The sequence below is a fragment of the Fulmarus glacialis genome, unplaced genomic scaffold, assembly GCF_000690835.1.
Source record: "Fulmarus glacialis isolate BGI_N327 unplaced genomic scaffold, ASM69083v1 scaffold24745, whole genome shotgun sequence".
NCBI classification, from domain to species: domain Eukaryota; kingdom Metazoa; phylum Chordata; class Aves; order Procellariiformes; family Procellariidae; genus Fulmarus; species Fulmarus glacialis.
Window position 1 is genome coordinate 2,755 of NW_009215290.1, and position 26,772 is coordinate 29,526.

The 26,772-nt window shown below is 36.3% G+C and overlaps 1 protein-coding gene across 1 annotated transcript in view; it reads right to left on the bottom strand.

Annotated features, from left to right (window-relative positions):
* LOC104077609 (dedicator of cytokinesis protein 2-like) overlaps positions 1-26,772 on the bottom strand; it is a gene marked incomplete at its 3' end in the record, with an annotated part of 27,369 nt that continues 597 nt past the window's right edge. Inside the window, exons 2-14 of the mRNA XM_009578895.1 lie at positions 16,365-16,448; positions 13,138-13,178; positions 11,037-11,092; positions 10,780-10,876; positions 9,009-9,157; positions 6,807-6,942; positions 4,506-4,660; positions 3,818-3,899; positions 3,203-3,338; positions 2,561-2,636; positions 1,474-1,550; positions 983-1,108; positions 1-125 (exon numbers count right to left, since the gene is read on the bottom strand). Coding sequence (XP_009577190.1) covers positions 1-125; positions 983-1,108; positions 1,474-1,550; positions 2,561-2,636; positions 3,203-3,338; positions 3,818-3,899; positions 4,506-4,660; positions 6,807-6,942; positions 9,009-9,157; positions 10,780-10,876; positions 11,037-11,092; positions 13,138-13,178; positions 16,365-16,448 — 1,340 coding nt within the window. The remainder of the gene's footprint in view (positions 126-982; positions 1,109-1,473; positions 1,551-2,560; positions 2,637-3,202; positions 3,339-3,817; positions 3,900-4,505; positions 4,661-6,806; positions 6,943-9,008; positions 9,158-10,779; positions 10,877-11,036; positions 11,093-13,137; positions 13,179-16,364; positions 16,449-26,772) is intronic.

Genomic DNA, 26,772 nt, shown 5'->3' on the forward strand with positions numbered 1-26,772 from the left:
TGGCATTACTTTTCCTTCTTCATCACAGACACACATTATCACTTCCACATTTCTCTGAGTTGTTTTATTGTATTTATCAAAATCTCCATACAGCAATGTAATATAAATGTCATTTCTTATATCTCCTAAAAAAGAAATGGAAAGGTTAAAAATCAATGAAAATGCTGTGAGAGCACAGAGTCAATTGAACTTCACAAGAGTACCTCTTTTTCTGCAGTGAAACAGATAAAAATATCTTATTTTCCAACTGAACTTAAATTTTCATCTCTGTTATTCTTAGCTGAGAAGATACTACAATGTGATGTGAAACGAACCAAATGGGAGTCCTCGAAGTGACTTGAAGCAATTCTCGTCCTGCACTGACACCTGCTGGTGAGGTGACAGATGATGCCATTACTGAATTTTCCCCAAATACACAGCTCTCTTTCTAGAGGGAGCTTCGTATTTTAATTTTCTCCTGTGAACAAATTAATGACTTTTTTAAAAGAAGTGTCGAGATTTGAATTGAAGGGTTTGGGGGGGTGTTGTTTGTTTTTAAAAAAGGAGCACTGCAGACAGTGAGTGACTTCAATTGGAAAATATCTTACCATAAATCCAAAAAAATCAAGAGATTGTAAACTCATAGGTTTATTATTATTAAAGAACAGTGATAAGTTACAATAAAAATAAGGTTAATTTAAAATTTAAGTAAGCATCCACCATAATCTACTTAGAAGACAAGAAAGCTATGTACAAGGAGCTGGGATTATCCCTCACTGTCTTGATTTTATTTTTTCTGTTTAAGTACTAGAAAATACTTTCCAAGTATTTCACTATTTTATATAAGCCTCTAATATTGGAACAAAAGAAGAGTGAATTCTAAAGAGCCTCTGAGTTACCCATTACAGAAGTGAGTAAATAAGGCTGCAGCTGATGCTCTTTAACATAGGGAACGAAAAAAAAAAAAAAATCTATTCCTATTACAGAACAAAGCACCTCCTACCTGGCATGATTATTTCAGGAAATCCTAGCTTTCTAGCAACAACTGTGGTTCTGTCTACAAGATGTGGATAGTCCTTCCTAGTTTGAATCACATCTCCAACAAGCATTTTCACAGTTACCCAGAGACCTAGTAAGGAAAAAAAAAAAAAAAGATTACATTTATGGTAAGAAAAAAAAACAATTCTCCCTTCAGATGATTGCCTTTTCTACCCACCAAAACAGTGATAAGAATTCACTTCCTCGCTTCCCTTAGCCAAAAGTAAAAGCTCTCTAATCCAAAACTGTAGCTACTAATTTAAATAGCCTCCAAGATTCTGCAACAAACTCATGATTCTTCACTTCCAGCTTCAAAGTTGACCCACCTCCATGGCGGTGCTACAGCTCTAACTAAAAGCCTTTCTCTAAAATGTAAACAATATAGAATGAAGTTCCACAAAAAGACCTTGTTACTTTACTTAAAAAAATAAAAAAATAAAAAAAAATCTACTTTACCTTGTCCACCACTGTCTCCTTTTGATGCAGTGACTTTGCTTAGGAGACTGTGTAAAAAGTCATTCTCTGCCACTACCCTGCAGAAGAAAAGACAATGTCTACTAGGAATTAAGTGCTAGATATATCAGACACCATTGAGAACATAGATGACAAACAGCATCAGTCCTCTTGACTGTACTTGACCTCGTTATGATACATTCTGTAATTTCATTATCTCTCACTCTGAGTTGCAGACCACTCACATTAAGCTTATGCATACACTGAAGTGAAAAAGATTAAATCGACAACTTTAGGAATGGCAGTTTGTGACAGACTGACAATATGAAAGCTATCATTTTGTAGGAACCCACAACATGAATGCATTCACCAACATGCCAGTCCAGTCCACTCTCCCTGATAAACAGCCTGACACACAAATTAACTTTGAATTTTTTTCAGCTACTTCTGAAGTTGGAAACAAATTCTCACTTAACAAACATGTTGGATCAAATTGTGAAGAAGTGAAATAATAAACCAGTGTATCATACCTGGGTCTTCCAGAATTAAATTTATTCTCCCTGGTATATAGCAGCAGTGCTATGTAGAATGCACAAACATGTTTCCAGTGAATACTGGCATCTATGCATTTGATCTGCGAGTATCGCATTTTTAGGCAGCTGGTCTGGCATTTCTTTTGAAGATAGTTAGTGTATGACAATTCAACTACTTTTTAACTGAAACCCAATTTTTATGCAGATTTTTCTCAAATTCAAAACAGAATCTAGCATATAAATTATAGTTATCCATACTTGTAAAGCTTACTGCTGAGTATGTATAACTATTTAACTTGGGTTTTGTTAAATAGGACCTGGTACCAGCTGTCTGAAGGAGCACATTCATAGAAATATACATTCATTTAACATGCTATGTAACCCCTGTCAAGTCTTAAATGCCTTTTAAAGTGATACTTAAATAATTAGCACGATTACAACGTAAAATTATTAAAAGGAAAAATTATTTTTTCTTGAAACATTTCACAGATTGTTACAGCCAGAGAGATACAGAAATATTTTGAGCATATAAAAAAAGATATCTATGACTATCTTACGGGTGAAAGGGAATGAAATGCTGCTTTTCTTCATCACTTTCAGCTTTTCCTTTTATGATATCTGTAATATCCATAACTAGAAAAGAAAAATCATTAAAACATATAATAGCATTGCAAAATATTTCCTCTTATCATGAATAGTGTGCATTAATGTTCTTGTGCCTCAAGGTAAATACAGATTTTTCACTAGCAAGCAGTATAGCCCAATAGAGGTAGAATTGTAGGGCAGAACATTTAGTGCAAAGTCCACATTACAAACGTGACGTTGTGTAAAGGGAGAATTACTTCAGACTAGTTTTGGTTTAATCCTACAAATACAGGTATGAGTGCATTGGTGGTGGTCTGGGGACACGATCGTTGGTTTTATTTCATCTGCAAGGAATTCTATTATTACACTGTGGTACTGTGCTTTGGTTTGCACTGCGTAGCAGTAAGTATGAATTATTAGGAAATTAAATTCAAAAGCACATTTCTGACCTGAACTAAAATGCTAACGTAGGTGCAGTCTTTATGGACTTAAAAAATTAAATATGGAAGATAGTGAATATAGCTATTTTGTATTCTGACATGTCTTGGCAGAGATTCTATGGTCCAGGGTTGGCAAGTATCACTGGGGTCCTGCTTCAGATATAGCACAGTTACCTGCCACTCCAAAAGGCCGCCTTAGTCCTTGTGTGTATTTCTTTGAGTTACTGTCTTTGAGATCCATCCTTCCAACTCGGACTATTTGACAAACTAAATATATTTTGTCTCTGCTGAGGTCTTTATTTCCAAGATCCTAGGATACAAACAAAAAAGAATTTAAATATTACTTGGGGAAGAACCAAGTTGTGAAATTTAAACAGGACCTCCAGCAATAAACTGAGCCTCAGTAATCAATGGAAGAAAAGAAAAAAAATACCACCCACCAAACTGAGCCCACAGAAAGGATGAAAAACCTCACAGTTTAAAGTTTGAAGAAAATATAAGGTAAGACAAATAGAGCAAATAGTAGCAATCAAGAGGTACAGCAGATTAAAAAAAAAAAAAATCAAGTAATCAGTAAATTTATGAAGCAGCAAATTGATTTGAAGGAAGGACATTGAAGCATTGTTACTGCCTTAAAGCACTCAATGACTTGTCATCTTGCTGTGTTTCTAAGATTACTTCTGCTTCCTTCTTTGTCTTGCTCAATGTTCAGGATTTCTGATAGTGACCACAGAGAAGAGACAATCCGATTTGCAAATACAAAGTAAGGTTAAACTGGAAAACACTTACTGTGAACACTACTTTAAGATTGTTGAGCATATCAATTTCCTTCGGAAAGCCTCTACTCCCCCATCTCACCAAGTAGTTCTCACTGTTTTGAAGATAAATATCTTATTGTCATGTGATTTAAAAATTCTTCCCTTTCACAGTACATTAAAAACCACAGTACATAACAAAGGTTGCATAACAGACAATAGACTAAAAAGACAAGAAGAATGCTATACAAAATACCATCACTGAGTTTTGAAAAATAACTTGAACATAAGACAGACTGGCACCTTTTTTGGAAGAAACATTACCATCATCAGTCTGTTTGATGGGAATACTCAACAGAATCTTAATCTATCTTTGAATTTATAAGTTGCTCCCATTTTGTCCCCTTCCCCCTGTTTCAGCACTTTACTCTAGACACCACAATATTCCCCATCAAGAATAATCTCAACTTTGAAGTGGTCTCAGGCTTCTCCAGAATTCTGAAATATTCAATCCAGGAATTACCTATCAAAATGTTTGGGGTTCCTTACCCTAGAATTCTTTAGTAGCTGCCAACAACTAGATCTGTCCACACTTCCCTTTTCTTTTTGTTTTCTTCCTTTTATTTATATATTCTCTGCATTACTAGCATGTTGGCAACTATTTTACTTCATTTGGCTAGCTCCTTTTGATACTCTTTTGCAATAAAAAAAAGAAATCTTACCTTATAATTGTTAATTTCTGTGGATCATATAGTGACATAAAAAGTTCTGCATCCTCTCCAATTCGGCAAACAAAATTCCGCACAAAGACGTATAGGCTGTGGGTGGGGGAGGATGACATTCGGGAGTACGATGCATAATCTGGTTGATCCTTTGACTATTCAGAAGGAGGAAAATCATTAGCTAGGTCCATGAATTAAAATGGTGGGATAGTACAAGCAGTTTCAATTTTTATCATGTGTAACAGTTAATCTTGAAAAATCATAGAAAATTTGGAAAAAAATACTTGTTTCCAGCCAATAAGCACTGCCCTGTATATTCCTCTGAAATATATTGCTTAATAACACAGACATGACTAGCAAATAAGTTTCTGACCCTCCGCAATGCTTCATTGGTGTATCAACATCCTTTTCTACTACAAAGCTAGAAAGTTAGCAGGTTAGAAGGTGCAGAAGTGACATAGGTATGGAAGATCCCACCTTCCTCTCCAGAGCCTTCACTGTATGCAAGGAGATAAAAAGCTCAGACTGGGTTCTTCAAAACACTGCACCCAGACTACGGAGCTACCTCCGTGTGCAAATATGAAAAAGCTGATGACAGAGATGCCTTAAATCATTTTTTTGCGGTACTTAGGGACTTGCTCAGTGTAAGTAAGAACTTCCTTTTGTATGGGATTCTAAGCATGTTATCCTTTCCAGGTAGGTGTCTCCTTTTAGAAATGGAACAGGGATTACTTTATTTTATGAATATTTCCAAGGAACACAATAGTTAAGCTGTTTCTCTTCCCTTCTCCCTTCATCTCCACAAACCTTCCTTTCTTGAAAAAAATCTTACATTTACTTTCATTCAGGAGAAAAGAGACAGGTTAAGTTTCCCTCCTGTATGTGAATGTATTCAAAACCTTACCTGCCAAGAAAATCAGGCTGCTTTCAATACAACTATTCAGAAGTCCTTTACTAACATTTTGGTAAAAGGCTGTGCCTAAAAGATTTGACAATGTCTTTGCTATGCTGTAAGAACTTAAATCCCTTTAGGAGAAGAGAGCAGGGAGTTGGACTCGATGATCCTTACGGGTCCCTTCCAACTTGAGATATTCTATGATTCTCTATCTTCCATATCTTAGGCCAGTTCTTCAGCCGCTGGGCAATTATATAAAGGGTGAAATATTATCGCCACTTTTAAAGAGAAGAGAAAGTATCAAGCTGTCACTACAGAGGCAAGCCTACAAGTCTGAAAGAGAAAATTTTTGAACACAGTAGGATATAGCAGAAGGCCTACTATCCACATCGTAATGGGGTTTCGGTATGCTAGGAACACTACCAAAGCAAAATGCACCTCTTTGAAGAGGAGACAAGTAACATATGCTGAGATCAGGACACAGCTGAGCAGGTTTACTGACTCAAAAATAGGCTCCTAATTTCTACCTACATCCCATTTTAACTACCTAGAAACAGCTACTTAACATTTGATGGCCTAAAGCTCTTTTTATCCATTGTTTGACTATTTTTAAAACAAGTCAACACAGTCTGCTGCAGACTACCAAGTTTAATTTTCCTTATATTGTCAGTTAATTACATTTTGATGTCTGGGAAGCAAGATTTATTTAGTGACACTGATGAGAACAACTCATAAGGTGTTTTCCAGTGTCATGGGCATTATTATTATTTTTTCATGAAGAAAAGAACCCAAGTATCTTACAAGTCCCTGAACAGAATTAATATAGAAAAAGGTCAAGGAAGTGTGGTCACCTGCTTTGCATTTCAAAAGATGAAATTTATGCACTCATCAGCTTTGCTTAGGCATGCTAACTTCTGGTGTCCACAAGATTATGCTGAGTTCACCTGAGTTCCTCTTTAGTGAGCTTACATTCTTCAACTCCATCAGACTAACTAACAAGCAGCAACACATGCAAACAACTAGTGTTGTCACAAGATCTTCTAAAAAAGAGCTTTGGTTAGTCATAGCTTGCAGCCTGAACTCCAAGTATGTAACTATTCACTACATGAATCAGCCTCCTGAGTAGCCCACAGATGGAATGAGGAGACATATTTCCATTTAGGAATCCAAGAATGGATTTAGGCTTTCAGCCTAGCCCACAGCCTGAATCCAGTGCACAAATGCAACTAACTCAATTTGCGCTTAGCTGTAGTTATAACACATGAATGTGAATCTACTCTTAGTTCAGTCAGAGGCAAAAGTTTCCAGCAACTCTTATGGTAGAAAGTTGCATCCTTCAACCCTTGTACTGGTTTTTCATTTTGATTTTAGTAAAGGAAGCATTAAGTTTGGGCAGTCATTCCTACCATTTCCTCCTTAATTCGCTCAGTGATTTTATTAGTTGCTTCTTCGTGTGCATGAAACAGGCTGATGACACTGGTTTTATCTGGATCCAAGATATTTCCATCTTCATCTCTAACTATTAGATCTAGCTCAAGTATCCTGTGAAAATACAAAGAGCATAATGGCAGGGTTATTTCCTTCTACAAAAATAAAGCTTAGAAATGTAACGTACAAGGAGCTGCTTCAAGTTTTAAAGCAATAAAGTAAGTTTAAATATGTGCAACAGTATTTGATTGAAGAAAAAATTAACTAAACCCCACGATTTTCTTTTCAAGCTGTTATACAGTATTTATCCATTTCAGCAATTTATAGTAATGTCACCAAAGCATTTAAATCCCTATCACATAAAATAGATTCAGCGTGTTCAATGACTTCAAGCAGTCTTCATCTCTTTCACTTTTTAACATATAACCTTTGTAATCAAGATGCACAGGTTTTTCCCCTTACCTTCTGCTTTTATGTTGCTCTCTTACTCTCCCAGTCCCATTACTTAACTAACTACTATGCTCTGTTCTCCTTTGCTCTCATACAAATCATGCCTTTTTTCCTTCCGCTCTAAAACCCCAACATTCAAAACTCAAATCTTTCCTCCATACATCCTACGTATTGCCCACAGTGTCATGGTGTCACCTCAGCCAAGATACCCTTTCTTGCCTATCCAGGATCTCACTCCTCCATCCCCCTCTAAAATTAGTCTACTTTGTGCCAGACTGTACCTTTCACAATTTCCAAGATGTACTGGCTGCCTTTATGGCACTGTTAATGTTGTTCGAAGCAGTCTGTATCAGACTGCAAGCCATCTTCATGACCTTACCTGATTGTCACAACCCCTCCTGATTTGGTGTTCAATCTCCTCTCCCATAATGACCCACTCAGCCTTCATTGTCATTCCCCTTTATTCCTTCTCCACAGTTTGGCAAGTTTCCTTCACACATCACACAAGTCAACCCCACACTTACAGGTACATACAAATACTATCCAACTTGCATTTTTCCTCTATACAATCCCAAACCATTTTAAACATCCCCTCCACCCCCGCTCCTCTAAAGGAAGAAGCTTTCTGTTTCATAATTCGGATAGAAGAGTATGAAAACAAAAGTCTGAAAGCAAAGAAATGTTAGTGTTGTCTTAATCAGAGCTAGGCTTCTTTGATTGGAGCATTTCAAAGTAAAATCTGTCTTGGAGTGACCATTCAACTCCACATAGTGTAGCAGGATATGTGTATTCCCATACTGTGTTCTGTAAGAATACAATTTATCAGAAATCTGTGCATCCAAATCACAGTCAACAAGTTAAGAGTTTCATAATAGCTCGTGGTCATTGTTTATGTCTAGCCACAGAAAACCAAAGACTTTCAGCTGCATATAGGCCTTCAGGCCACAATAATCATAGTCACTTGCAATAGCTACATACAGTATGTAAGCAGATTCCAATGCCTGTAAAACCAATACTATGAAGATCTGTTTACCAAGATCTCTCTCCCCCTTTATCAGATGGTGGAACACCACTCGACCCTACATAACCCCATTTTTGCCAAAAATGTGTTGTGTTGCAGTGACTTTTCATTAGCAAGAAGCAGACAAGGCATTTTGTCAAATAACTATTCTGTCCCTGGTAGTTTCACTTCTATTACCAGAACCAGAGTTCTGCCTGGAAATTCCCTAGTAAATTGGGGCGGGGCGGGAAGGGGTAGGGTGGTGGTGTGGTGCCTTTAGCAAAGGCTCTGTACACTTCAGACTTTTAAGACTTCTGCTATTCATCCACCGCACTAAGGTCTCTCAGCACTACTTTTGAAGTGGTAGCATAACACTACGAGAGATAGGCTGTGTTTGTGAAGGATGGACAAGTTTTGGGTGCCAAGTACACTGATGTTATATGTATATAAAGGCCAGTTATCTGATCTCAAATCTTTACAGTTGACAAGCTCATATATCTATAATTAACAAATAAATTAATATTTTGAAAAAGTGATTTGCTATGAGAAGCCTCAACGTGGTATCTACTATTATCACAGGAATAACAGGGAGAAGTTTGAAAAGGAAGATTCAATATGCCTACATCTCACATTAATGAGTTACAAAACTGCAAAGAAGAAAACTTTATAATCATCTCTGTTCTAGCTGGGTGCTTTATCATGTTTTCCAGAAGCAACGTAGGCCACTTACTTGTTACCATAGTCAATTTTGGAAGTGACTTTCTGTTTGAGTTCTTTGAGCTCATCTTTTGGCAAAGTCCCGGACAGAAGCTGTGACCGCCACTCCATTAAGTCATACATCATCGACTGCACCTGCTGGAACCGCTCCTTCTTATTTGTCTAAGATATAAAAGAAAACAATAGGTTTCAAGCTTCAAGTTGAAGTGAAACGTTGGTCTTGACAATTAAAGGATGTGTCATATTTAAGGCTAAATGATTGCAGGAGCAAGAATTAGGCAAAGTACTGAGCCTGGCTTCCTTCCTCCTCTCATCCCACAAATTGCTAAGGACAGAATCTCCCATGTGACCATAAAGAAATGACATGAAATTTAAGCAGTTTGTATGGGGATAGGGAATTACATTATTTTTGTTTTATTTAATTGTGCTGTTTTAAAATTCGTTAATTAAGTCTCATCAAGAGAAAACATTATAGAAGCAATTTACTTCTGTATGAGATACTGATAAGAGCACTCTGGGAACAACAACATTTTATTGTGATATTAATACATTTAAGAGAAAAGTGAGAGAATGCATAGAAGTCACTAAAGGAGTTCCAGTGTCATTCACTGGAACAACAAAAGTTTTAATTGTTGACTTTAACAAGAGAAAGGCTAAGAAGTCACATGTTTCAGAAAAATATATCAATGAGGAAAAACTACACCGTATTCAAGATTTTTTTGCCCCAACAGAGAAAAAGCAAAATCCAATGGCTGGGATCCTGGAGCAGTCAGTGCAAGTCGTTGAACCAGGTTATCCATTAGAAGACACTACTCAGGTACTAGAGAATTCACCATCTTTTGATGTTTTTCCAGTCATCACTTTAACCGAAGTCTGATGGCCAAAAATTCATAACTAAGTCACTAGAATCAGTAAGGATTAATGTAGGGTTACAACATGCAAAATATCTATGATTATGCAAATGTAAAAATTAGCCTTCTATCCTTCAAATTCAAATTTTGCCTCTCAGAGTCTTGTAGTCCAAGTACAGGTATAATATTATAAGAAAGGTTTGGTCTCTGTATAAAGGATAGTTGAGGCCTGCAAAAATATTTCAGGTCCGATTAAAATAAAAAGATAATTTTAAAAAAATCATTAATTACTTCTACAGTTCTATACTACACTGTGGGCATGCAAAAGACCACCATGACTACAGGTTGCTTACTTACAAGGAACACAGATGCATTGGCCAATTTGACTAATACCTCTGAATTCATTGCACTTTCATGTATTGGTAAAAGTGCTCACAGGAAAAAACAGTTTTCTCCAAGATGGAAAAAATGTTTTTCTTTAAGAAATGTAAAATTAAGATATTGAAAGTAAGAAGACTGACTTCTTGAAATTGCCAGTTGTTAATAGCTACATGCTCCCAGTAACCCTTGAACAACTTTTGTTCCAGCATCCCAAGAATATGGTGACTCTTTTTCAAATGCATCTTAGTTACTGTTTGATACTTCTATCTTGAAACTTGTCAACTCTACAAAGAAACAATTATGAAAAATTTATCATGTACAGGATACTCAAGATTGAAACTAAAGGCTTACACCACTCCTCAGCAGTAAGTCAGCCTTTTAATTTAAAGCCACTGAAGAAGATGGCAATCATCTGAGCAGTGATGAAGTATAATTTCTTAAATCCTCCCAGATCCTGCCCTGCATCTAAGAAAAGACACTGATTTGAACAAAGCCTCAATATGCATAAATAGGACTAGTTAACAGGCCACACGGCATGCAAAAATGTCATACCACATAGAGCTGTTTCCAGATGCTTCCCCATTCCCAGAGAGTAGTGGTAACTTCTTGAACTAAAGGAATTTCAGCAGGTATTACATTTTCCGTATGTCTAGGAAAGAAAAGAAAATTTAACACAATGAAAATGAAAAAGAATGTCTGAGTTTCATGGGTGTATATTATAGTTACTGTGTTTAAGGCATATACATGCCTTAAAACTCATTCTTTAGCAGACAAGATCATTAATGTAATAAAACAGTTAAATTCAATACCTTTTCTTTTCAACAGTAACTTCCTTGATGTGGATGAAAGATTTAGGAAATACTCCCTGTTGAAGGACAAAAAAAAAAAAAGAAATATACAATCCACTCTTACTCTCCAAGAACATTTAAGTAACAAGTGAGAGCTTTCTAAAACTCACTTGTTTTAAGTTTTCTTCATAAATCTATGACTATGAACATAAACTGTAATCTCCAAATTAACTGCTGCCTATCTAGTTTTCTGTCCAGCTAGATGCATTTCTGTTTGACAGACAAATAATAGAAGTTTTGTCGTATCCTTTTCTGCAAACATAGAATGCATAGAATTACATTTCTTCATAAGAAACGCCATCTTCCACCCCCATCTACTCCCCCAGAAAACAGTACTAAATACAGTAAAGAAACATTTTCTCTGTGCATCAGCCCATACATTTCTCATTCTAGGAAAAAAATGCAGTCTAATTTAGAGATCAGCTTGATTATGAAATCGAAGGAGAGACGCTGATACAGGATCATTGCATCTTATCACTTCCACAGTTTTTCAGTAAGAGGTAAGTTCAAAAGAGTCATGAAGAAGCAAAGTAAAAAAGAAAGTCCCATTAAGAGTAAATCTAGTGAAATCTTAGTATATAAAATTAATAATACTTCTTAAAACATGTTATTCATGTCAACCTTGATGAAATATTAAGAATTAGTTAAAAGGAAGTGGTTAGTTCTGGTAAGTATTTTCCCTTTTTAGTTTTAGATTAAATTTTAATAAATTAAAATAAAAAAATTAATTAGAATAAACAGCAATAGCATTTTGAGCCAAAAGAAATGTCATTTAAAACACAGTATTTAAAACACAGTTATAGTATTAGACAGGATGAGAGGACAATTAGCATTTCTCTCATATCCACCCTCAATTATTGCAGAACAACCAGTTGATAGTAACTACTTTGGGTATCTTCCACTGAAATACTATGCTGTATCAAGAACTTATGGTGAGTTAGAAATGGAAGCAAGCAAATAAGGTATACTATACAGTTGTATCGGAGCTCATAGAACATGAGAAACAACAGGTAGAAGTCTGGAGAAAATGATTATGCAATAATTATCACAAATTCTTCCTTCCTCTGTCTGTTAGGATGCGCAGTCATTGAGCAACGAAGTGAAATAGTAAATCAAGCATCTAATACTTCCAAAAAGAAATGAAAATATTTTACTATCACATACAGTTTGCAAATAGACACAAATTAGTTGCTCTAAGTTAATGCAAGTTATTGCTAATACCTACAAGCCATTGAATACAAAATAAGAAAAAGAAGAAATAGACAACTTAAGACTGTTCTGATTTTTTCTGATGGCATATTCTCTGCCAACAACTGTCCCTCTGCTCCCCAGATTTCCCTTTTTAAGTGTCTGTGAAAGCTTTATACAGCCTTTTTCCAGGCTACAGAGAAGCAACTTCTACCAGACGTTTTTACTGTAATATAGGCATGAGTCTCTGACTTCAAATGCCTTTGCATTGCTGCTCCCTAAAAAAACCCCTGATACTAAGAGCAAATTTCAAAAAAAAAAAAAAGCTTTTCTTCTAGAAAAGTGCATTTGAAACTAAAAAGTAATTTTCTTGCTACTTAACTCAGGAGTCATGATACCCAGGGTAAAAACTATTCAGTTGTGGCTTTCCATCTTTAGGTATAAGAATACTAGCTTTTTTTTAATTAATTTGAATTTTTGTACATTAGAGATATATTTAAGAATTTAAGCCTGATGGGAGTTTTTTAGATTGAATGCAGCCTAAAGAATCAATAAAAAAAGTGCAGAAACAGACACATCTAGCAGTAAATTAACTCAAAAAGTTATTTCAAACGATGTCTTCATCAGTCTGTTAACCTGAAGGCACAGTAATTTTTTTCTTCATTGATCTGCTTCTCCCAGTCCTCACTTCTAATATTTACCAATATTGTCCAGGACAAATGCTGATCATTTTATTCATCTTGAAAGGAAAGAGAATGGAAATAGCTGACTTCAGACATCAGAATAAGACTATCTGGTAAGAGATACGAAAAAACCCACTTCATGGGTTGATTTCTTAAAAATAGTCTCATAGGAATGAGTAGCATGATCTTACCTCTGATCCTTTATGTCTTACTAGATAACCCTTGTACCAATCTAAAAGGAAGAAAGAGTGCACTTAGTATGACAGAACATAGGCATAAAAAAAGCATATAATAAAGTCATGGGTTTTGTTTCATGTATGAACTATGTAGCATAGGATGTTTAAAAATTAATAGTTACTTCAAAAATACATAGATGAAAGTAAAGTGAATATCAGGAAGCATATTTAGCATGACTTGTACATTAGCAAATATGACTATATAGTCTACTTTCAAGTCTTGCATAGTAAGTACAGATAATCTTACACAGAATTCAACACCCCCACACTCACATAAAAAAAGGTAGGATAAGCTGTTTTGTAATGTAATATATAACACACACATATATATCTCTCTCTCAACCAAGATCACTCATGATATTGGATAGCATCCGATTTTGTTCTAGGTGTAGTATTAATCCAATACAGTACACGGTTGTTATATATCCAACTTCCTTGAATGTAAGAAGAGTAAGCCATCTTTCTGCCATAAGGAATTACAGCTTTTGGACCCAACTCAAATAAGCAGCTTCCTAGTGTAAAGTTCCAGTTAGGGCCTCAAGCAAATGAAGGGCTATTATGGGGCTACTGCTCCATTCATAACTAGAAACCCCTTCTGACCAATACAGTACACGGTTGTTATATATCCAACTTCCTTGAATGTAAGAAGAGTAAGCCATCTTTCTGCCATAAGGAATTACAGCTTTTGGACCCAACTCAAATAAGCAGCTTCCTAGTGTAAAGTTCCAGTTAGGGCCTCAAGCAAATGAAGGGCTATTATGGGGCTACTGCTCCATTCATAACTAGAAACCCCTTCTGAAAGAAAAGAGTGCAGTATTGCAGTAATGGCAATTTAAATACTAACTCAGACTTTGTTCCATCTATGCCCCAGTTAAGTCACAGTAAACTTCTACAAAGAACATAAAATGAAGAGTTCAACCTTACTAAATTGCAGCAGAAGCCACGTCCATTGTGCACACATTCATTCCATCATGAAACATTACCTGCACAGTAACAGTATTTAACTGTTGAATACTTCTTCTATTTCACCCCAAAGAAAGCATTTTGTAACTAAAAGCGTACATTTTCTGACTCTAATTTCATGAACAGATACTATCTCTTCCCTACTACCTTTTCTCTCTCACCATTTCTAACACAGCATAGGTATTTCAGCCATGCAACCAAAGCATTAAAAAAAAAAAAAAGGAAAAATCCCAAACCCCAAACAGTACTGTGAGAAAGGTAATGTTAAAAGTCACAGGAGGATCACTGACCTCAAAGAAAGACTCAGGACAGATTTTTTTCAGGCTTTTCCAGCACTGGGATTTTTTCCCAGTATCTTCTCAATAACAGAATTCCAACTTACTTCTAAAACTGAATTATTTGCACATAGTCTCCAATTTTCAAACAAGTGTGTAAAATCTATTTAATCCCATTTGCTGTGACTGCACATGTATGTTCTGTGCATATGTTTTGTACATGCAAACCAAACTAAAATAGCACGTAAAATGAGCACAGGAAAAAACCTGCTACTGTTGGTTACTCTTCAGCTGCAGCTGGCAGCATATTTTTAAGTTATCTGATAAAAGATGAACTTCCTCACTTGCACGATATGAAAGACTCCACTTCTTCATTGACAAATGTATTTCATAAACCAAGCTATGACATAGCGTGTTAAGGGCAGAGAATTCAGAAAAGACTTTTAGATAAAAAGTAACCACATAAGATCACCACTCAACTTGCTAGGCTGGGCTGACAAATGTGCCACAGGAGTCAGAAATCTGAAATGCTGTTTCTGCAATGAACAGAGACAATACAGGGATGAATAGGTTTCTGGCTTGCCAATGTACTTTTTCTTAGCCAAAATGTTTAGAATGGAGGCTCAAAGAATTATGCAGACCTTTCATTTTTTAGGAGAGGACATGAATCATTACTCATGACTTTGACAGATGCATCTCTTGTCTAGCAGTCTAGTGAGTGACATCAATATTTTCACTGATGCTTAGAGATACTGAATTTCTCTTACAAATAGAAGAAAAAAATATGCTTCTGTGCTCCAAAACATTGGAGGTATGGTTTCTCAGATGCTCTTCTCTCAAATACTTTGTTGTTTCCATGCAAAATAACATAGAGCTCTATGAAGTAGAATGGGCTGGGTTCAAACAGCTTCAGATTCTTTGCATCCTTATGACCACAACATACAAAGTGTCTTTTAACACTGAGCTGTCTCTGTAACTGCATAATGCAGCAGTTGGCCTTTCTGTTTAACATAACTACAGTTAGTAAGATAGAACTAAGAGACAGCAGAAGTAGGTTGAAGGAGATAATTTTACAATATATTTTGCAAAGCTTGAAGCACTTTTTTTTTTTTAAACTCTTACCTGATCAAGAACATCACTGCAGATTGAAAATAAATTACTATTACAATGACATTTGCAGATACGTAACTGTTGAGTTAGTAATAATAATTGCCCTCTTTTGCTTTATACTAATAAAAACTTAAGTAGCTCTGGCAGACTTGGGAGAGAATTCAATCAGATTGTGAAAGTACAGATCAAATCAATATGGAAGAATACACTATCACTACAGTATCAACAACGAATTCAGCTTCATAAATGTAGAAAATTTTATGTTCACTTATTCTTCCGCTGCTTGTATTTATTTTACACTTATGTCAGTTGGTCAGATACCTCCACATACCGACTACATAAGTTTGGATCAGTCAGTATTGACTATCTATCACACATTACTTGACTTGGACTTCTGCTGTTTAGCATGTTCAGTAAGTTGGATGGTGCTCAAAAATGTTTCTATCATGCTGACCTACAGACTAGTTTAACATACTAGATTTCCATCCTATACTATAGATGACTAGAGTGCTGAATATCTCCTAGCAACAAATACTTAGTTTAGAGGCAAAAATGTACTCCATTAAAACTTCAATCAAATCTAATGTAACTTCCGTCAGGTATATTACAAGCTGGCATGAACTTTACATTCACCTTGATGACTTCCTCATTTGGTAATGGCTTCCCAAAAAAAACACATGTACTGTAACATTTCTGATTCTCAAAATAGAACACCACCATCAATACAAATAAGAGCATTAGATAACTACTTATGTAACACGGGGAATTGCTGTGAAGTAAAAGGATTAATTTATTCATGCAGAGAAACCTATAGCCTGAAGGCAACTGGCTTACCTTCACAGGACTCCAAGATATGGACCACATCACCAATCTGTAGGGGTAGTTGTGGTATTCCTGTGCCTTTGAAATTGTATATAGCTGAAAAATTAAAGGACGAAAAAACTGTTTTTCAATACAGCCATACACTACAGTTAAACTGAAAAAACACACATCGTTATTAAGATTCTGATTCTAGGATAAATACACTAGAATAAACAAACAGAACCATAATTCTATCAAGAAGTTTCATCTGTTACCATTACTTAATCTCTTTTCATGTGAAAATGCAAAGGTGTTGAAAATGGCCAGTGCTGAAAACAAAAAAAACACAGCATATGCATGAAAACAAGCTATTCATAACAACTACTCTGCACGGGTTTTAAGAGCACCTATATAGATGCAGGGCTTCAACATATACATATTCATTGTGCTGGAGAATTGTTAGTCTACTGGTCTGACTAAGAATTTAACTGTACAGTTTACAGAAATTTAGTGCGACCTGGTGAGAAGGGGCACAGAGACACATATGAAAACTGAATTTATTGAATTCTTCCCTGGGTTTAGATGCTTCACCTTAGCATGAAACTGTGTTTTTATGGAAACAGTAGAAAGTTTTGTAATTTTCTGTATTTAATCACTCTGAAAAGAACACAGAGGCAGCAGGTTTTAAAAGTGTTCTAATCAGAAGCTTATCTATATGTGGTTAAGAAACAGCTAAGTTTCAGAGAGAATTCAAGAAAATAAGCTTCTTTACTAGTTCTTACATTCTAGGGCTACAGGATGTGGGCTGCTATGGTAAGCATTTGTTTTCTGTATATTTTTTCTTCATGAGCTTGGTTATAGAGTTTTACAATAGCATTACAGAGTAGAAGTGGTTATTGAAGCTAGTATCACACAGGGCAACGGATTAAAATATGTAAGCCTGAAACCACAATTAAACTGTACAAGTAGGAACAGTACACTGGCTACTAACCATGACCTCTGTTGTGCAGGAAAGATATCAGTCAGCAGGGTTTTCTTCCTTTTCTTATGACAGTGTCCCAATCCATACACACACAGAGCATCCAAACTGGCAGTATTTTGGACGAGAGCAAAACTGATGTAGAAAGCCGAGCCTACCTTCAGTATATTCCTGTATTCCTTTTGCTCCCCCCTCCAGGCTTCTAAAGCAGGATATTCGTTTCTGCTAGGCCAAAATGTATACTAGTGGCACATTTTACTTAAACATTTTACTGAAAATTATGTTTAAAGTCTCAGATTAAATTGCCTTTCATGAAAATGCCTAAGGTAGGAGTGTAGAGCTAAATAGATTGATCCTCTTTACTTTTTCAAGTGTTCCATAAATTGTGTTTCTTGTTTCTTTTGCCATCATTATATTCATTATATTTCTGGAACAGAAATTAGAAGGAATTTCAGATTTAGTTAAGAGGTTTATTGGACCAAAAATAAGTTCTTATTTTTGTTGACATGAAGAGGCCTTCCCACCAGTTCCTCCTCCTGGTTGGGTAGAGCAGGGCTTGAATCATTAAACATAAGGAGGGAGAAAAAAGAAAAAAAAAAAACAAAAAACTTTGAAGCAAGGTTCTGCTGTCCAGATTCAGCCATTTATTCAACAGAATCTTGAAGACACTTCCTCAGTGATCCTCAGAGAACTACCTTAGCTCAACAAAAAATTGAATTTAAGTAGTAGATATGTATAGTAGATGTGTAGTTATGTTCTGACTGGCTTCCTTCATTAGTCTTGACACAAATTTCAAGAAATGGAAGATGGCAAACAATCCTCCTAAGTTACCATGACATTTAAAGAGATGCTTCCACTGGAGTGTTTGGGGGGGGGATGTGTGCTCTTACTGTTTTCCTGAAATGTCTTTACAGATTAAGATTATTGTTGACTAGCATATACTTTATATTTCAAAATATGCACTGCTCTACTTACAGTTGTATTTGTCTCAAAATATAGATGCAAATTACTGAGTCATATATTCACATTGCATATTGGGTTTGCTCTCAGAAACTTCATTTGACAGCAATTAATATATTGAAAAGCGCAGTAACAAACTGACAAAGGAAGTGGCTATATCAGCTAAGACTTTTCTAAATGAGTAAGTGGAAACTTAATGAGAGAGATTTTACTGTAGAATTTGGATTGTTTGGTAGGATGAGTTTAACAAATTCCTTTACAAAGTTTTAAGCTATAGACCTATCCAGACATTTTATGATAAGATATTATCTCCCATGTACCATTGCAAAAAAACTCTATAAACAACCTAATACCATCAGCTACATCCAGATGTATTATCTACAGCACCAGACAGCTTAACTGTCACATCTGCTAATTTCTGAATTAAGTGTGAATGAAAATTTGACTATGATATCCAATTATATCTTCTGTCAGCTGTAACTGATATAATTTCTCTTATAAACTGTGACCCTCTTATATTGCAAGTATCACCTCAGAGTTCACCAGCCAAGAGGAGGGTTCCCTTTCTTCCACCCTCTGTTGAGATCTTGTGTGTGTGCGGTTTTGTGCGCACAAACACATACTTCATTTATTTTGCTCTTCAAAAAATAGTGTATGAAAAATCCGTATAGACTTAAAGGTTTTTTGGTAGGGTACTCACAACAGTTTTTGGTTTGGGGTTTTTTGTGGTTTTTTTTCCCAAATAAACTCTAGAGCCAGTAGAAATAAAGGCCCCTTCAAATCACTCTGAAGAGCTTTCTACCACTCTGCTCCCTAAGCATCCTCTATCTCAGCCATAAATACAAAAGGAGACAGTGTCCTCAAGGCACAGAAGGTAGCCTGCTTGAAGACCCCAGCATTCATTTTAAATCCCAATAGCAATTACTGACCTCAAGAGCAACTGATGTCATGGCAATAAGATCAGTGGGAGAGATTTGGACAGCATATGCCCTCCCCAGCAGCCAGCATCAGGCTAAGGTGTTCCCATCAATAGCGTATCTGCATACAGATGCTGTCAGATTCTCCCAGAATGGCACAGAGAATGCCCAGGAACTCCAGCCATAAAACAGTGTTCCTAAATATGGACTTTACAATTCATTGAGAATACAGTTAGCAAATCTCCCTCCAGATCAGCAAAGAATAAGACTTGTCTTTTTAGAACTCACCATAACCAAAGTGATAGTTTTGTAGAAGGACACAGAGAAAAACAAACAAAAAAACTAATGCAAACCCCCATTAGATTCCAGGTGTTTGTTTTAGCTCCCTCAGGAGATGAGCTGAAAGCCAGCATACCACAACAACAATACTGCTTCAGAAAGCAAGCCTAAGAAATACCAGGTCAAACTGCTAACATAAAGGTTTTCCAAACTGAACTCTGCTTGAGCACAAGTGGGCTTTGAATTGTACCTCAGGAAGATGGAAGTGATCCCCATCATACCCATGAAGCATGCCCAAAGAATCCTTTCTTATTCAGCCAAACAATACATGCTGTAAAGACAGTTACTCTAAGAAGCTTCCATGTCTAATTCTCCTATCACTCTAACACATTCAGCCATCCAGAGAGTAAGTGAAGACATCTACCAGTGTCCATCCCAGCAGCAAAAAATGAGTATGAAGGCTGAAGAAAATTCCTGTTTCCATTTAATTCCTATGTATCTATTAAAGTCAGAGCTGTCGGATATGATATGCACATTCCTCCCACTAGATATATACATGTGTATGCTGTTGAATGTATGCATGGCTATGAAGCCTGTTTCATTAAGCCACATAGGTATGTACATGTTTTCCAAAAGAGAGTAATGAAAATCTGTAGAGGACATTTCTTTTGACATTCCAAGACACAAGGTAAATGAAGCAGTGACTCTTTGTTCAGAGTAGGATTCCTGTTAAAATATAAATTCAAACAACCACAGATTGAGACAGAAGCACAGTTAACATTTTATAATTTAAATTACATGTTCTTAATTTAGAACATGACAAGCGGGGGTGGGGGGGGGAAGAAAAAAAAATCTTACTTTATACCTCATTTGGGAACATGCATACACAAAACACTCTAAAAAACTCACAGTAATCCAGTTAACAGAATCCCTTCCTCAAAAATTTAGATTTCCTCAGTATTCATGTATGTTAAAAATTCCAGATTCTTGCTATTCACATGATTAGACTGTAAACTAATGCAAGATGGGAATGGTAAGCAAGGAAAATCCCACAGACCTGCAACACTGAAGCCATTTATTATCCTCATCTTCCTACCTGTCTTTCCTGCCTGTTTTCCTTCATGTGAAGTCCCTGATCTGTTCTTATAACAAATACAAGCATTACATTGTTTCATTTTTGAGACTCACCTTTTAGTAATAAGCCATGTTTCAAGTTGGTTTCCTTGGCTACTTTCCATCCTTCCACTTCTTGGAAAAAATTCCAAGAAACAGCTCTTAATTTCACTTTGCCATAATAGGAGGACTATCTGGACTGATTTCTATGTAACAACTCATGAAGTGTTTTGCATATTCAAACAATTTCTAATGAATAGCCTCAGCAAGAATCCTGTTCAATTTTTTTTTTTAATATTACAGCTCTACTTTCATGAGTAGCAAAAGTAGTACCTTCTTTACTTACAGAGTAATTCTTTATGTTCAGTTACCATTTTCTTCTCATGAAAACAGGGTGAAATTACTCAGCAAGGACACTGACAAACCTCGTGTGAAAATATTATGCAGTCCTAACAGGATTTCATGACTTCTGGAAAGAAACCTATAAAATTTGTGTTCCAGTATTCTGAGTTAAGGATCTCTCCTCAAATCTCACAGAGCAAGTGTGCCATAATGAACATGACATGGATGCAGTTCTAATGAGTATTTCACAGGTCAGACATGTACCAAAGCTCAAGGTGGGTTAGAGGCTAATTTAATTTATTGCAAATCATGCTCAGCAAACGGTAACTCTTCAGTTCTCAGAAAACAAACTTATCTCAGATAACAACTGATTGCAGATTTATTCACATGCTTAACCTTGGGGCCAGATGGAGGTTTTAGCTGAGTTGAGCTACTTATTTTCCTTCTTAAACACGATAAAGCCAGTATAAGAACCAGGAAGTTCTAACATACCCAATTAGTTATATGAAGATATTGTTTCAGACTCTTTACCTTTTCATAGAAAATAGTAGCACAGCCATTTTTCTTAGAAGTCTTTATGAAGAACAGAGTATTTAACTGTGCTTTTTCCTTTTCATGAAAGATTGTGAATAAAGAGATTCCTTTCCAGGTTTATCTTCATCTTACTTCAGTTTGCCTTTTGCAGTGAGCTGTACTTCATGAAACTGTTGTTGTTTCTCAAGCAAGTAGAACAGTCTGTTGGTTTCAGGGGCTGCATTTCACGAAGTAGGCAACCTACCCTGAACAAAGCTCTGCCTCCTTTACAGCCCAATCTACCTAGATTTCACACAGATCTAAAATAATTTTTAGAGGTCTTTAGCAGATGAAATCAGACAAGCCAGTCACAGCCCTTTGCACTCAGGCTCCGCAGATGCTTTTATACAGTTTCAAAGTCACCCAGTCCTCTCCTTCCCCCAGCTTATGCTTCAAATTGACAAATACCCATTTTCAGATTCAGCAGTAGAGGAGTAAATCTGACACTTGAACTTAGCATGCTAACATAATATTTCACCAGCTTGTAACTTTTTCACAAATGTGATAGTTTCCTCAAGGTCTGAGCAAATCTCACTTATCTTGCACATTACTAGGAAACTGTCATCCAAAACCACTAGCCTACCATGACTTTTTTGTCTTGTACCACCCAAAAAAGTAGTATACATTTATGCTGGGAATGCTTCAAGACTAAGAACAAGCTTCATGTGTAAAATCAGGAATATGGTTTCCAAGCACAAAGCTGAATATCAGCTATCTGGAGTATCCTATTTAATGAACTAAAATACAAAATTGGGCACATAGCTTGCATTCTAGCATAACCAAGAATCCCAGCTGGGATTATGTGGTCTTCCAAATCTAGTCAGCATACTACTGCTCATCCAAAAGTTGGGCCAAACACCCTCAAGCTGAAACTCTGCTCATCAGTGGAAACTTAAGGCATCAGGCACGCTTCTAATAAGAGACTTAAAAATTCAACATGAGAATCATTCAGAGACTTGAAAACAAAGATTTCTGAAAACAAAGATGACAAAATCATCCTATATGGTCAAAAAGCTTTCAGTCTGTATTATTCCAAAAGCTTGTCAACTTTCACAGACTTTATGTCTCAGTAGACTCAGTTTGCCCATATTTCTTGATTTTCCTGAGACACAAGAGGCATGCTTACAATAGATCTTAAATTCAAAAAGCACTTTATTTGTGACTATAGTTATCAATACCCCGTATTCCAGGCCTCATTACTCCATGAATTTCCTATAGTTAAAATTTAGCAATTAGACTATTTTCCCTCCAATTTTTAAGAGCATAAATTTATTTAGTTTCCAAAAACTTCTTTGAACACTCTTCCAAAACTAAATCCTCAGTGTGACTATTTCCCTGATTGATTTTTTTTTCCCCTCCTCTTTTTATTTGGGGGGGCCATGGAGGGGAGAGGTACAGGACAGGACAACTGGGGGTGATGGTATGTGTGTGTGTTTGCTTGGGGTTTTTTTCTCTAAATTATTCTGGGTGAAATATTCTCCCACTATTCTTACCAACTTATATAATTAGAAAAACAAATATATTTAGTTTCCAAGATAAACGAATATAAAACTCTGAGCCAACAGCTTGGCTAAGAAAAGGAACTCCTGGGTATAAGCTATAGCTTATTGAATTTGTAGTTATCTATTAACTTAAAGCAACTATGCAAAAGCAGAAATGGAACGCTCCCGGCTGAAGATGACCGACAAGAAAAAGTTACATGTATGAGTACTTATATAACTAGTATTCTATTACTGTCAGAAAGTCCATTTAATTATTTTTCTTATTTTCCTTATTCTGCTTTGCAGCAGACTAAACTACAGACATTGCTACAATTGCGATTTTTTACATACAAGCGTAAAAAGTCTTGTAATACAATGTTTAACAGAAAACCTTGTTTAACCCAAGAAACGGACTTACTTAGGGTGAGCAAGTGGTAGTACTATTACCACACACGATGACACAGCTTGCACAGATTCTCTTTTACATCAAAATCACGTATGTGCTTATAGCCTAGAACATCAGGGGAGCAAGCAAGGTTTCGGCTGGGATAGAGTTAATTTTCTTCCTAGTAGCTGGTCTAGTGCTGTGTTTTGGATTTAGGATGAGAATAATGGTGATAACACACTGATGTTTTAGTTAGTGTAAGCATTGTTCAGCAACAAGTCAAGGATTTTTCAGCTTCTGATACTGCCCTGCCAGCGAGGAAGCTGGACATGCACAAGAAGCTGGGAGGGGACACAGCCAGGACAGCTCACCCAAACTGGCCAAAGGGATATTGCATACCATATGATGTCATGCTGAGCAAAAACCTGGGGGGGGAGGGTTGGCCAGGGGTGCGGGACCACTGCTCAGGAACTGGCTGGGCATCAGTCAGTGGGTGGTGAGCAATTGCGTTGTGCATCACTTGTTTTGTATATTCTTTGAGCATTATTATTATTTTCCCTCCTTTTCTGTCCTATTAAATTGTCTTTATCTCAACCCACGAGTTTTACCTTTTTTCTGATTCTCTCCCCCATCCCACTGTAGGGGAGTGAGGGAAGGGCTGTGTGGTGTTTAGCTGCCTTCCGGGTTAAACCACAACAACAGGGTAAAGGAAATACCACCAGGTCTGTAGTGTCAGTTCTCCCCAGTGACCTACTCTAGATCTTAAATTATGATACTCGGTTTTGGACTTCCCATTGGAAAGCACAATCATACCTACTCTTCTTCAAGGAGTGGTTCAATGTACATGGAGGACACATGTAAAATAATTTGTAAAGCAGTGCAATAATCGGTTATGGCTATGGTAACTACAGTAGAAGGAATGTATATTCAAAGTACATGTGACAATGTTAAAGAGCTACTGTTATTTTCCAGCTTCGAAATGCTTTGTGGCATGGATTCCTTAAGATCCAGTATCTGCCAGCTACAAATTTTACAAACTAAATATATTTACCCTAAGACCCACAGCCATAAAACTTAAGGAATTATTTCTATGAACAGTAGGCCTAATCTCATTTGGCCCATTGTTAGTCCTACACAGGCAAAGTTGTACAGTCTTTGTTCTTGAGCAAGTTACTTCGTGGCTAACTAGGTTTACTTTTTTTTTTAATGCGTACAAAGGAAAAGGTATCATCTTTGAGAATTATCAGAGCGTAAAGCAGAAGTCCATCTGCTGCTTCACAAACTGGATATATCACTTCCTTTACCTATTTAAAGGAAATTTATCAAAGCTTCGATAAATTTGTTGTCTGCTTTTAAATAGCAAAGTTCCTTAAAGATACAGATAATCAATTGCACCATTTCCTATTTGATGCACTTGATAATCCCTTCTCATTATTCATGTTCTCTGCAGGTTTCTTGTAGTCAAACAGTGGCTGTTTGCTTCTTTGAGCTAATCTCAACAGTAGGACAAGTGCTAGCTGGCTTTTTCTTAATTTGCAGCAGGAAATGAATTTTAAGAATTTGCAAATAAAAAAAAAAAGGGGGGGGGTTTATTTTGCCCGCATCTTCACTCTTCCTGACACAAAACTACCACTGATGTCCTAAATGCTTGTATGACAGCAAGTTAGTCTTTCAGTTAGTTCTAACCCCTAGTCCACAAGTTACAGGTCACTGTGTTGGCACCTGGAAACTTCCCAAGTCTCAGGATACGTCATCCGCATGATACAACAGATTGCAGAGTATTCAGTTAAGTGACTAACATGAGTAATCCAAATGTGTCTTTAAGACATGAGCAGTTGTAACAATCAGACTTCTTATGCTAATAGACCTTTTTCAAGAATTCCAGTCTCTGTTGTAAACCCAAATATTCAGACTGAAGGAGACAACAGTCTTATCAGGGAGATTGGTGAGAGAAGGAGAAGCAATATTTCTAGCAGACCACATTTCAGAAAGCATTACCTGCACATCGTAGTGATTGCACTGATATCACCCTACGAGCTACATGAAGTACATACTCACTCTAAAATGAAAGTGCCATAGTTGTTAGGGCTAACAATATTTGAAAAGCAAGAGCACTGGTCCACTGCCAGATCAAATAAAAACTAGTCATTTGGAGTTTTTAAAAATTCCTGAATTGGTGGTGTCTCTATGGCAGTTAAAACTTAACATTTTAAAATACTGCCATTAAATGTTATTTTCTATTATTTGCTTCCTTTTTATGCACTAAAATAGAAGTGTTCATGCTAAGTGATTCAGTTAAAAGCTTACTAGTTTGAAATAAGTATTCTTAGATCAGAGGTAGAGAAGACTACTGCTATACAAAATTGCATATTCTGAATATCATATTTTAAGTCAAATAGTGGAGTGAATTGTTCAATCAAAATGCAGTGTAGTCTTCATGAAAACAAACTTCACTGGATTGTCATTAGTTCGTGAAGTAATATATTTCACAAGATGGTTTTTATTATGTATGGTTTGCTGTACTTTTCAAATACCATAGAGACGACTATATTGTACTAGCTTTTTGTATACTTGGTGATCATACTGGCTATGAAGTTACACATAGGCAAAACTTCACTGTAAACAAAGCACGACAGACAGGTCACAACTGAGGCCTTTTCAGGGGACATGCACTGATCGAACCCAGTAGGTTAGTCCACTGCAAGGGTATGTGCAAAAAAAAATAAATCACTAGCCTGATTTAACACTTAATATCAAGGTTATTTGGCCCCCATAATGTTAAAAATTACAGTGCAAGAAGAACAAGCCTTTTTTGTAATTACATGAGACTCACCCTGACCCAAAATGCTCCCTGTAAAAAGCTGCTACAAGTGAAGCTTGTTTTATGTTATTCCTGAGAATAACTGATTAGTATCTAGTACTTCTATCCATATACGAGATAACATCCGTCACTAGTATAGGGATACAGAGACCGCATCCAACAAATCCAGTCATATTCTCCCAAATCAACAGCTTTCAGAAGAACAAGTGCAAAAATTCAGTACTTTCTATTATTTGTAAAACCGAAACAGAAAATATTTACATCCTTTATTTTGTAATATAAACTGTCACCAGAACAGGCTACTTCCATTTCACAGTTCTGCCACTGCTGTACATGGAAGTTGAACAGGAAGAAATTCTTTTCCTCTTATTAATTCCTTGATGATTCATTTTATTTCATGAAGCCAGTTGGGTGGGTTTTTTGTTTTTAATGTATATCACAAAATATTACGGCCTCCTTAAAATAAAAAATGTCTTTTAGAAGAATCTGGGGATTCCAGATTAATAACTATGCACTAATAGGTAAAACAAAACATAAGAAGTACAAGATTAACTGTCTTTTGTACTGAGAACCTGCAGTTAAGTTCAGCAG